The sequence below is a fragment of the Sminthopsis crassicaudata genome, chromosome 1, assembly GCF_048593235.1.
Source record: "Sminthopsis crassicaudata isolate SCR6 chromosome 1, ASM4859323v1, whole genome shotgun sequence".
NCBI lineage: Eukaryota > Metazoa > Chordata > Mammalia > Dasyuromorphia > Dasyuridae > Sminthopsis > Sminthopsis crassicaudata.
Genome location: NC_133617.1, coordinates 202,531,203 through 202,545,475, shown reverse-complemented (window position 1 = coordinate 202,545,475; position 14,273 = coordinate 202,531,203). Strand labels below are relative to the sequence as shown.

The 14,273-nt window shown below is 30.4% G+C and overlaps 1 protein-coding gene across 1 annotated transcript in view; it reads right to left on the bottom strand.

Annotated features, from left to right (window-relative positions):
* NETO1 (neuropilin and tolloid like 1) overlaps window positions 1-14,273 on the bottom strand; it is a 260,993-nt gene that overhangs the window by 59,993 nt on the left and 186,727 nt on the right. The window contains exon 7 of the mRNA XM_074273996.1: window positions 9,717-9,945. Coding sequence (XP_074130097.1) covers window positions 9,717-9,945 — 229 coding nt within the window. The remainder of the gene's footprint in view (window positions 1-9,716; window positions 9,946-14,273) is intronic.

Here is a 14,273-nt window from a genome sequence, read left to right as displayed (position 1 = left end):
ACCTGAGAGAAGCAACTTCAAAAAACATGACTCCTTATACTAGAGGAGACTACTAGCTAAGAACTTAAGAAAGGTGTTCCAGGAATGAAGTTATAAATATATCCTATGGCCTCATCTATTTTCTAGATAAAAAGTACTATTACTTATATTGCACTTGTATTGAGTCCACTAACCCAAGGGAACTTTAATATACAAGTAGAGAATGCCCCTGTAGTTTGGAGGAATATTTTGTTTTTATTATGCTACATTAATTATTGTGCTAAAAGCTAACTGATGATACTAGCTGATAATTTATTAGAAATCCACAGCAGGAGAAGAGGTTCACAAGTAAAAGTTATAAAAGTCCAGCCTTTAAGAACTCTGAGCCACATCTGGAGATCTGGCTCCCAATTATAATGGGAGATGGATAAATAACTGAGGCAGTTCTACACAAATATGCTACAAACCTCTGTATATAAATATTTTAAATATATTCCAAGAAGAAGAAAGATTTATTAATTTAGGACAATGTTATAGGAAATCCACAGAGTAGCAGATAACAACTACTTGTTATAATAGTAATTATAATATTATTATAATAATTAATTATAATATTAATTCCTTCTACTTTCACTTGAAATCTGCCTCTATTAGACTTTCAATTATTTTTCTAGCTCTGCTGATCCTAGATAAAACAGAGCAAGTCTGATGTCTCTTTCATTTGATACTTCAAATATATCCAGATGGTTATGTTCCCTCATAAAGCCTCTCCCTTGACTAAATCTATTTTTTTTTCCTCAATCAATTTTTGTTAACCATGAATTCTCTTTTTAAGTCTCTTTACCATTTGGGAAGTTTTCTTCTAGGGTTTTCTCAAGATCATTAATATTCTTTCTAATATAACTGGGCAAAAAATTTAGGTATGGTATAACTAGGAAAAAAATAAAAATGTATAAGCTTCCTCACTTTTTAACTTACCATTCGTTAATTGAGAACTTTTTTTTGACTCAGTTTTATCAACTAATGCATTAGCTAGCGCTTCATGATTTAGAGCTATGTAATAAACATATTCTTTATACTTTTATCAAAGTTATTAATAAAGATGTTGAACACAACAGAGGCTAAGCCTGAATTCTTTTTTTTCTCCATTATAGATCTCTCTTGACAGTTCATATTTATCCATAAATTATGACAACTATAGCCAGTCAATTCTAAAATCATGATTTTTTTTTGCCATTGATATCAGGAATACTTTTTGAAATGTATTGATTAACTCTACCATAAAAAGGAAATGACACTAATCAGATTTGACTTGTTTTAATCAATCTTTGCTAACTGGTAGTAATAATCTTATTTTCTTCTTTCTTAGATGATCATAATTAATTTTGGTTTTAAGAAATAGAAAATTCTCCTTATTCTGAAAATTTTCTTTGATTAACAATAAAAACTCAATTGGTCTATGCCAAAAATTAAATACCAATTCTCTTGTGTGATAAGAAGTATATCACTAGTGGCTAGAGTACTAGAACTGGAATCAGTAATACTAGAACTCTCTTTTCACTAGTTCAGTGATTTTTAACAAGTCACCTGTCCTTTCTGAGACTAATTTACTACAGAGGTAATATGAAAACAGTAATTATACTTATCAAAGAAATGTGCAATGAAGATCAAGTAAGAGACTATATGCAAAGCACTTTATTAATCTTAAAGCTCTATACAAATGTTACACTATATACAGCCACTAACTAAACTGTTGTTCTTTCTTTGGCAAGTGAGTTTTACTTCACAAACTACAAAAAAAGCAGAAGAAACCAGAATTTTCTACCATCTAACAGCCACTTATCTTCATCATCATTCTCATCCTTTCCAATTCCGATGATATTGCTGCTGGTATTTTATATTAATAATGAATGTGAAGTCAATCATCCTTTTCATTCTATTAAAGAAAAACATACTGTAAAATCATTTTATCATTAGGACCAAATAGGTAACACTTTTGGAGGGGAAAGAGCACATCTTTTATTTAGATAACTCTGAATTTAATTTTATAAAACATAATTGATGTTAAAATACTACAAAAAGGGCTGACATCTCTTCCAAATATATGGGAAGATAATATTGTGCTTGTCATTATCAGCCTACAATTTATTTCTTTCTGGAAATGTTGTGGAGAGTGATTATAAGAGGCAGGTGATAGACTTGATTATTTTTTTTAAACAGTGATGATTGATCAAATAAAAGATGGAAAAAAAAAAACATTAGTTTCAGTAGAGCATTCATATTGTCTGAAAAGTAACTAGGCAGTGAAGAAGACCACACTTGGAAAAAAAATGGGCTCAATAAAAGTTTATTGGTTTATTGACTGTAATGGGAAATTTGGAGCACACCTAATATCATGTAATATGGAATTATATTGTTTCTAAGAGATGACATCTTATATTTCTCTACCACATGAGTGGGAATAGGTTCTTTCCATTGGATGCATAATTAGAAAAGATTGTGTTTGTATAATTTGAATGGGACATTCACTTTCTTTTCTTGTGGTTGCTAGAGAAAGTAAAAGTCATATTTGACCCACAACCAGGAACTGAGTGGGTGGAGTGAAAGGCTTCATTGATGCCTTTTTCCCTTTCTTTTCTCTCTGAGATTGAGGGTATAGATTGTATTTTGCTTTGTCTCACTTGCCCTTGACTTTAGTAGTAGTTGGTGCAGTGGACTGACAGCAGAAATAAGCATAATGAGTCCCTGTGAATTTGAAGCCATGATTCTGCCATCCTACCTTTTTGATCTTGATGATACACTCAACTATCTGCTCTTTGGTTCTTCATCTAAAAAAGAGCAGTTTAACTAGTTGACATTTATTATCCCTTCTAGCTCTAAATATATGATGTTTATCAAAATCCATTAATAAATATTTAAAATTAGTAAAGGGAAACTTTGTTAACAAAAATCAGACACTCTGAGAATGTTTTATTTTAGACTGAGGCAACAGGAATGATCTTAGCTTTGGAGCATGACGTTAGAGAAAAGAATAAGCATCTGTCAGATGCTAGGCTATGCTAAGAGCTTTATAAATTTTATCTCACTTGACTTCATAATAGACTTGGGAGGTAGGTGTTATCCTTATCTTTATTTTACAATTGAGAAAACTGAAGTAAATAGAGATTACATTATTTGCCTAGCATCTATCAACTAATAAGTTACTGTACCACCTGGCTAGAAGACCACCTTGGATTAAAAACTACAACAAAAACCTTTGAATCATGGTTATATTAATTCTGGATAATTTTCTACCAAATTTAATCATTTAATGTCATTTTTAATGAATAAAAAATAAATTTACATAATCAAAAGTGAAATAATAATGTCCTATTTAAAATTCCAAACCAAATTTGCAGTATTTGACTTAATAGCTTGTATCCAAGAGAAAATTTTCACCCAATACACTACAATGTATAAGATTTATTTTAGTTCAGAATGGTACTGAGACACTGTATTACTGAAGATATCTTGGAACATTGTTGGGACAATAACATGCTTCCTAGTTGTTCTAAAGCCCTCATAACAACTTTATATATAGCCTGGCCAGTCAATTTAACTTTAATGCTGATGTTATATATTGTGTTTTTCTCTATTGTTGCTATGTATACATATACATCAAGCTTCATCATCATTTTCCTCTGCATAATAAATTATTGGTTATTTGGAGTCATACATAAAAAAATAGGAGGCATCTAGGTGACTCAATGGATACTTAGCTAAGCCTGAAGTTAGGAAGTTCTAAGATCAATTGGCCTCAGATGCTTACTAGTCATGTAATTCTGAGCAAGTCTTTAACCTTTAAACACTCTAGTATCTTTGCTCAGAAAGTCCCATGGAGTCGTGAAGAGTCAGACACAACTGAATAATAACAAATATTAAATCAAAACTGAAATTTACTAATAATCTCAAACTTTAAATTTAATCCATATTTTAATGCCATCAGCCTTTAATAAGATAAGAGATTGTAAATGCATGAATGAAACATTTTTTTTTTTAGCATGGTCAATGTATAAATTGATTTTGTTGCATTATGCATATTTATTGTGAGTTTATTTTTAATTTTTATATTTTTTTTCATTTTGTGAGGGTACTAGTATCTAGTAAGACAATAAATAAATGTATTCAATAATTTTACAGTTGTGTCAAACTCTAGTAGCAAACTCCTGAGTGAGCCAGAATCAGATTAAAAGATAAATTGGAAATGTTTAACAAAATAAATAAAAAGACAAAAGGGATACTGTTAATATGTAGTTTTCTAAGTCAATTCACAGGAAACTATTTCCATTTTAAATTATTTCCTAGGTGTGGTGTGGCATGGAAGGACTTGATGTTTGCCTCCTTAGATTTCTAATTTTAGATAAAGGTGAAATGGATAAAACTGCTTTGATGGGGAAGTCTAGCTCCCAAGATAATCCTAAATTTGGCAATAATCAATTTTCAAATAATCAAAGCATTATATAATATATCCTTATATATTCTTCTTCTTCTATATTATCCTTATATATCAATACCTTTTATTCATGATTCACATGAGGAAGGAGGAGGAGGAACAAATAGACCCAAAGCATCTGTTTGTTTATAAAGCATTTGTTTATTTTATAGATTTATTTTATGTTCACTTTCCAAATTAGAGAGTTTCCTTAGCAGATCAGAAAAGGGCATGAACACATGATATAGTTTGTTCTGTGTATTACGGGAAAAAACCCTCTTCTCTTGTAAGTAGAGAAATGGGTTATTTTTGTTAATAGGAAGAAAACCAGCATTTATTAAGCATCTTCTTTCTACCATGTGGCAAGCATTATACTAAATACTTATAAATAATATCTCTTTTGATCTTTACAACAACCTTAGGAGGAAGATGCTATTATTATCATATCAACTTTATAGTTGAGAAAAGTGTGGCAGACAGATAGTACATGTTTGTCCAGGGCCCCATGATGAGTATCTGAGACTGAATTAAACTCAGATGATCCAGGCCCAGAGTTTTATCCATTGCCTCACTTAACTGTCTTTACATAATAAAGAGCAACATCTATACACTCTATATGTGGATTATTGATTTTCAAATCAATTATCAAATATAAAATATCCATTCAACATAAGCAGGAATCAAGCACAATGTAACTTTTCTGCATGCACATTTGATTTTTCTAAGAGTTATTTAGGCCTTTAAGAAATAACTTCTCTTTATATAATCAAATATGCAAAGGAGAAAGTTCATTGATTCTTAATTAACTGAATGCCAGAAAAAAGCAAGTTTACAATAAGTATAAGCAGGTATTCTGGAACATAAGAGAGTCCCACAATTATGGTAATACATTCTAGCAATGAGCAGGTTAACCCCTAAAGAATACTATCAGAGAACCAGGAGGCTGATGGTTCTTACAGAGGGAAAGTATGTAAGCAGTCTTAAGACCCTTCCCTCTAATATGTTGACTGTTTGGATCCAAAGCACCATTTACCTCATACAAATGAAATCTCAATGGATTATCTATGTTATATGATATCCATCACAGATTTTCCTTCTTCGTATAATTATGATATTTCTTGGTTGTCAGAATATGCTCTCTCCCTATCATTAGTTCTTGTGTGCTTAGTTAATATAAATGAGTCAAAGTATTTGAAAATCAATCTAAATGTCAATTTGTATAAAATATATGACACATTTCCTATTTAAAAAGTACTATATAAGTCAAAATTAAAGATAAATTTTCCTCTTTTTAAGATCATCTATGACCGTCATAGATGATAGTGACTGTTTGAACTGAACCAAACAAATGAAAGTTTAATATTATTACTAAACATTAATAAAGCAAAGCTATGCAAGGAATCATCTTAGGTATTTAAGTAGTGTTCACTACTAGAAGGACTCAAGGACCAGAAGGGAACATTTGTGTTAGAAAGTTAGAAATCCAAGATGTAGCAATTGTGATATTTATGAACTTAATTGGTCAGATAATTATTTGCCTTTTTCTATTGCCTTATTATATTTCTGCATATGGCATACATTTTAGATTTTGTTGCTTAATTGGAAGCAATTTAAAGGAGTTAGTTATTGCTAAAAAATCAGAAGATTTGTTGAAGATTTAAGAGTTATTAAAATGTCAAGGATACTTTTCTAATATTTGTGTCAGACACTGATCATTCATTTCAAATACTGTAATCTGTTTTTCTATCCAAAAGTTAATTGTCTTTTCATATGTTCTTGGGTGTCTCAAAGGAAACTCAGTAATATACAATATCTAGTAAACTGCTAATATTCAGAAAAGATGACACCATCTAGAAAACTGAAATATTACCTGTGCCAACTGATGAAGAGAAGTAACTAATTTCTATATCTGGGGTTTCTGATAAAAAATTAATGCTGCCCATTTCAGAATGGTCCCCTGTTTATTTGTCCTTCTCTTTTCTGGCTTTCAAAATGATGTATATATGAAGGATTTGCAAATTCAATTCCCTGTCTGGATGATCTGATTATTTCCAAGTGTTGATTAAAGACTTAACACTCTACAGCCAAAGTGTTTCATCTTAGAGTGACTTTGATCTTGGGTATGTAGTAGCAGTAGTCAGCATATTCCTTATGAGTGAAGAAATTCATCTCTGTAAAAATGTATAGATAACATGACACAGAGGAGATTTTTGACAGAAATAACAAAATATGTGTTGAGGCTTTTACCTTACAGTTGATAAGTATATTTATGGATTGAGATACATTGGGAGAATGCACTCCAGTGATACTCATCACTCAAAAAAGAGTGACAGTTCATTAGTCAGTCATGAACATAGGGAGTTGGTTGCCTTTTGAACTATTTATTTAAAGAAGAAATCACTAACTGGTTATATGATAAAATCAGAATATTTTCTCCTGGCAATTTTCATAAAATAAATACTCCTACATGGTTAGGGCTCAGAAAGTTTTTAATCTACTGCATTTTATCCCTTTTATCCCTTGAAGCACAGATTAACAGAAATATCCAATGTAATATAATCTGATGTAATCTCCACTTTATTTGTATTAACAAGACCCGCAAATCATAAAATTAGAAGATCAGAGGTTAGAGACATTAGAAACCATGTGGATCAAGTCAGAGACAAGAACTTTAATGTCTCTGAAGAATTCAGGTGCCACTCAGACAATTATAGTCACAAACAATTCACTGCCTTTCAAGGCCATTTACTCCATTTTATAAATAAAAAGTATTTCCTTACATTGAGCCTTTCTAAATGCCTCTCTAAAACTTCTATGCTTTGCCCATCATTATACTTTCTAGGCATAGACAGAATAAAGCTATTTATTCTGCAAGATGACCCTTTAAGTTTTTGAAAACAGTTATATATTTTCTTCAGTTAATCTTCAAGAAGTATAATCCTAAGACCTTTTACCATCTTATTCACTGACCTGTAGACTAAGGGTTCTTTACCTAAGGTCCATAAATCCTATGTATGTTATTTTATGCATTTCAAAATATGTGCCCAAGAAAGGGTACATAAATTTCACATCATGCTCTGGAGGATTTAACTACTTCATGTTTGGAAACTTTGCCATAAAGCCTAATCTCATTGGTGATTATCTCGCATGGTCTACTATATCTAACTAGGTTGCAGATATACTTTGTTATCTGGTCTGCTACCTTGCTGTAGGTACATACTTGTTGATCCATACCTTCTCCTATACTTTGCCTTTTCAGGTACTATAAATAAATATCATCATTGCTATGAAAAAATGTTGTTTTGATATACTCCATTATGATTCCATTCACTATCCCCATAACTTTAACAATCAAAATCCTATTACCTAGACACCTATTATAAAGTAGCTTCTTAAGGATGGAGTGATCCTTGTTTTTGTACTTATTTGTGTCACTAGTATTCTGCATAGTACTTGGCTCAAAGTAAAGGCTTAAAATGCTCCTTCCCTTTCTCTTTTCCTCCCTCCTTTCCTTTCTGCCTCCCTTTCTTCCTGTTATTGAGGCAGCTAAAAACGTATCTACTATGCCACAAATATTTCTTAATCATATTTCCAATGAGTGTCAATTGATAATCACTTAAGTAAAGTCAAATAATGTCATATTGTTATATGTAATCATGTTAACCTTGAGTGTTTGAAAATTATATTAGTAGAACATAAGCTGTGGAAGATCCTACTAAGTTAGAAGACTTTTAAGAAATGGGACCAATGAAAGATATATAATTTAAAAAAAGAAATAGTCTAGATAAATAGAAAAATCCATTATTATGAGCATACATGAGATTTATTATTTTGGATATAGATGGATATAGATAGGCATGAAGACAGATAATCAAGTCCTGGAGATGATACACTGTTCATTGTTGAAATGCATCCCAATACTGAACAAATCACAAAACTTGTGAAGTATTAAGAAGAATGATGAGGCCCTTCTTCAAATGACCAAAGAAACCAACATGTATTATATTTAATGCTTTTGGTCAGTGATTTAGATGTAAATAGAAGGGTACATATCAGATATTCAGATATTGCAAATCTGGAAGCTGCTGCATAGCAAAAGGACATGACCCTAGGCATAGAGTCAAGAAGATCAACATTCAAATGTGGCCTCAATAACTTACTAACTGTATGACCCTGTGTAAATAACTTAATCCTTGTCTGCTTCAGTTTCTTCATTTTAAAATAGAAAAAAAATAAAAATACCTATTAAGGTTAGTGTAAGAATAAAATAATATTTGTAAAGTGGTTTGTAAACTATACAGCATTAAATAAATGGCAGATAATTATTATTATTAAAATGATTTTAGCAATCTGGGTAGCATGAGTAACATGAGTTTACTTAAAATGTTTGATATAAAATTTATTCATAGATGAAGAATAGTAGATTTAGTCTCTTATTATTATTAAAAACAAACAAATAAACAAATATGATTTGTCCTATTAGTAGATAAACCAACATATTCATGACATTTTTCGGGGGGTGGCTATTATTGCTTCTAGTTTCTGGCTTTTTTTAACTTCAAGATTATCTGTTTTGATAATCCAAGGTCTGACTTTGTGGTTATATTTGTCAAGTTTCCCTCTTTTGTTAATCACTGGCTAGAACTATGATCTAACTACTTTGGTTAGTGGTTCTAAAGAATGTTATAAAGTAATGTATTAAGAATAAATTCTCATTTTTTGGAGAAAAATTTGACAAAATCATTTCCTTCCACATTTACTCTCAGTGGACAAATGTGGATCCCATACTGGCTTTGCAATTTAATATGTTGTTGATATTTTGTTCATTTGTTGTCTTTCCAAGTCTAATTAAGGTATGATATTACTATCATGAACATGATTAAATACTAAAGACAATTGTGCAAATAATATGTTCATCCAGTTTTAAAAAATAATTTAAACTTTATCAGAAGCCATTATAATCACTTGAAAAAAGAGCCAATTGGAAAGCCAAACAAGCCATCATTTTCCCGATGAAAGATATGAAAACTATCTTAAGCAAGAACCTGGCATCCTATTTAATATAAACAATTGAAATGAAATCTTTGATGCCATCTGCCAAAATAACATAGATGAAGAGAATAAAAGAACTCAGTGATTTTTAACAACATATTACAAAATAACCTGCTGTGCTCAAACTGCATGAAGAAAACACCTTTAACAGCTTATGAGGCTCACATTATATGACATACTTGAAGAACAAACAATCAAATTCAGAGAATCTTACGTTCTTGGAAAGATGTGAAGAGCATCTGGAATCTGCTATTTCGACTTCCTTCATCTGCCCACATGCGAATTACCCCAAGACCTGTGCGCAGCATCACATCATTAGCCACAGTACTACAAAACTTAGCTTTCAAATCCTCTACCGAGCTGCTCCCATCATACACAGCCACAAAATTCCTTTTGCATTCATTTGAATTTTGCATCTCATAGTCCAAGAATCGTAAGTAAATCTGAAAAAAAGTAAAATAATTCCTGTAAATCCAAATATTGAATTTCAATAAAAAGATGTTTCTCTCCATTTATTTTTGTGACAGAATCTTCTGATTTTAATGAGGCTTTATAATGGTATGAGCAACTAACAATTCACAAGGTTCAACATTTGTTTCAAAACAGACACCTGACATTTTTTCCAAGACTAAAATCATTAAATCCAGATATGTTCTAAGTCTTGTAATTTATTCTGAAGTTATTTCCCTGATAGTGTTAACTAATATCATAATTGTATATGCCATTTGATTTTTGAAGCATACTTTAAAATGAATATTTTTCTTATTTGCTGTATCTCTTTGTTAAATTTCCATACTTTCATTTAATACCAAACAGAGAGGAAAATGGGTCCATGGAAGTTATTGTAAGATTTGCAAAAGAGGAAAACAGCAAACTAGGAGAGAGATTAAAACACTCACATATATGCAGGTACACTCATGTGTGTGTAAGGGTAAAATGAGAAGAGTTGTACTAAATGATATTTAAGTTGTACTAAATGATTTTAAGGTTCATTTCAATTCTGGCATCCTATGTTTTAAATAATAAAGCAAGAAAGTATTTTAAAAATGATATGCAAACATAAGTAACAACTTCTGACTAATATATTCAGAGTTTACTAATATGTTGTTACAATTAAGATATTTACCAACATTGCTATTCTGCCTGTGACACTATGTCAGAATCTCTGATTAATTATAATAAAAGTAAAAGTTTGATTCTGGAACAGTTCTGCCACAAGGCATAAGGATACTATCCTTTTGTTTTTAACTTAAAGAAATCAGTATATCAAGAAATACCTTCCCTTAGCCTCATACTGACTGATATTATCATAACAAATATTATATGCTAAAATGCCAAATTCAGATCAGATTCTTATTTATCATATAATTCTATAAGAATTTATTATATTATTACATTAATTTCTTAGTTTCATAATATTTGAATCTGACACAATGAACATTTTACCACCCTTAAGACCCATGCTAATCCATCTTATAGCAAGTCAATTTTTTCAATATATAAGGAAAATAAAATTCTAAAGGTCAGGTTTTTGTTGTAAATTCTATCCCCAAATTATCCTCAGTAGTCTTTAATGCCACTACATAAATGGAAATAAGTTTGCATTAAGCTTTATAAGAGATTATATGTTATAATGCTTAAAGCCCAATATTTAGAATAAAAGTGCATAAATCTAATACTTCTGCATATTGGAGAAATTTTTATGGAAAGTATAATAAAATTCAGTGGTATGTCTTTCTTATAAGAAAGTATGGTGATATGAGTAGTAAACCATTCTATGCTTTTTAAGGAGGAAGAATATAAGTGAAAGACAACTTGGTCAAAAACACATTTTCCTTCCTTAGATAATTAAAAGTGTCACATAGTAGAAGGTTTATTAAACTTCTTCCACTAACAATCCTTTTTTGTCCAAGAAATTTTTATGCAAAATTAGGAATATGGATGTATAAAGTAGTTATATGTGTCAAACAGTTATCAATAATAAAGCATAAGTCTGTGACCCTAAAATTAGCTATCAACCCCATATTGGATAGTAACCTATAGTTTAAGAAGTTTTGATATAGAAAGATTACTCAAAACTGAATTTTGTTTTATTGTACCATACCATCTTACAACTCTTTTGAAAAATGATATAGAAAAAATCCAAGTTGAAGGTATACAGCATTTCTAAATTCCTGAAAGTAGAATATAAATTAAGCATCATAAATAGAGTTCTGAAATTTGCCATGATAATTGTTATTTAATCATTTTGAGAACATGTAGAATTTCATTTGCTTTATTTTATTCTATCAAGTGACTTTTTTATTTCTGATTTCTAATCTGTTAGTGATCCATGTGGGATAGTCTCCTGTCAGCATTTGTCAAATTATCCATAAAGTTGCTAAGATGTCCAGTTCACATTTTTTATCTACATAACTTAAAATCTAGAGAGACTCAACACTAATTTTATTAGTTTTATGTCCTACACATCATTCTATTGTCTACAAAGGAAACACAGGTGAATATGTTGTTAAAAATAAACAACATCCTTAAAAAAGCCACACAACAAAACAAACAGAAAACACAATCATCCATTCCTTTAGTCACATCTAAAACTTATGAATTTTAGTGTAATGCTATTAAATCTTCTTTATATAAGGCAGGAATGACTAGATGGCATTTGAGTTCAAATCTAATCTCAGATATTTATTAGCTATGTGACTTAAGCCTGTATGCCTCAGTTTCCTCATCTGTAAAATCATATGATAAAGGAAATCAGAAGCCAAGAAAATTTAAAAAGGGTTTGCAAAGAGTCAGAGATAACTGAAAAAATGATCAAACAATATATAAAGTATGTTAAAGATACATTTAGATTTTAAATTACTGCAAAAATATGGATTGGTCATGATTTATGAACTTTTCATGATACTACTGTGTCTGATAAGAATTCATTTATGCACAGAATGTTACAAAAATCAATCAGATATATTTTGTCAGTGTAGTATTAAGAAAGCAATGTAATTGGAAATCAGGCTAAAATAAATATTACTTTTTTTTCTAAAGATTCTCTGTTGTTTTTTTTTCTTCATTTTAATACTTTTTTATTTTTCTAATTACATGTAAAGATAATTTTCAATGTTCATTCTTGTAAATTTTGAGTTCTAATTTTTTTTTACTCCTTCCTTTCCCTCCTCCCTCCACAAGACAGCCAGAAATCTGACATAGGTTATCATGTTAAATATATTTCCACATTATTCATATTATAAAAGAAGAAACAGAATAAAAGGGAAAATAAACCATGAGAAAGAAAAAAAACAAATTAATATGCTTCAATCTGCCTTCAGTTCTTCTCTGTTCTTCTCTGTATGTCTATAACGTTTTCTGTCATGAGTATTTTGGAATTGTCTTGGATGATTGCATGGCTAGGAAGAGATAATTTTTCATAGTTGATCATTATGCAATGTATATACAGTGTTTTCCTGATTCTGCTTATTTCCCTCTGTATCAGTTCATGTAAGACTTTCCACATTTTTCTATAATTCAGCTTGTCATAATTTCTTATAGGACAATACCATTCCATACCAAAACTTGTTCTGCATTAATGGCATACCTTCAATTTCTATTTTTTAGCCACAAAAAAGTTGCTAATTTTTTTATATATGTATCACTATATCTTTTTTATGATCTACTTGAGATATAAATAATGGTATTTGTAGTATTGGAATACCAGTAGTGGTATGCTAAATTAATGGATATACATAGCTTGATAACTTTTTGTACATAGTTCCAAACTCTTTTCTGGAATGGTTGGATTAGACTATAACCCTACCAATAGTATATAAGTGTCCCAGTTTTCCAACATTCTCTCCAACATTTTCCATTCTATTTTTCTATTATATTAGACAGTTGAGAGGTGTGAAATTATACCTCAGAGCTGTTTTAATTTGTTGGAATACATGGGAGAGCTGTTGGAATACATGGGAACCATCTGACACTGGCTGCTGAAGATCCAACCCAGAATGGATCTCTTCTTGTGAGAGGATGATACAAGGAGACTGAGAGGCCATTGCTGTTTTCTGACCTCTATAACTGAAAGGCTGCTGCATTATCTGACCTCTCTTCTATTCCCTCTGTCTCCAATTATCTCAGTCCATAACACCTGTGACAGCAAAGGCTGCCCTGCAGCTCCTTCAGATGCTGTGATCCAGAGCTGTGGAGGCTCTAGGAGAATTGACCTGTCCCTTAACATCAATTTGTATTTTTCTAATAAATAGTGATTTAAATATTTTTTTCATACGACTATAGATTTGATTTCTTTATCTGAAAATTTCCTATTCATACCTCTTGACCATTTATCAATTCTAGAATGACTTGTATCCTTATAAATTCAACTAATTTTTCTCTATATTTTGAAAATTTTATCAGAAACACTGTTGTAAAATGGTACCAGGAAAATGAACATAATTACAAAACACCTTTCACACAAATAAATTCAGATGTTTGAAAAATATTAATTGTTTATGGGTAAATAAAGCAAATATAATAAACAATTTTATCTAAATTTATTTATGTAGTACTATACCAACCAAAATACCAAAAAGTATTTTATAGAAATAGGAAAAAATAATAACAAAATCTTAAAGAACAAAAGATTCAAGAATATCAAGGGAATTAATGAAAAGAAAATTTGTAAAACTCCTTCACCTATTTTCTCAAATAGTTTATATAGTATTGGAATTAATTTTTTTAATGTTTGGTAGAATTCACTTGTAAATCCATCTTGCCCTGGAGA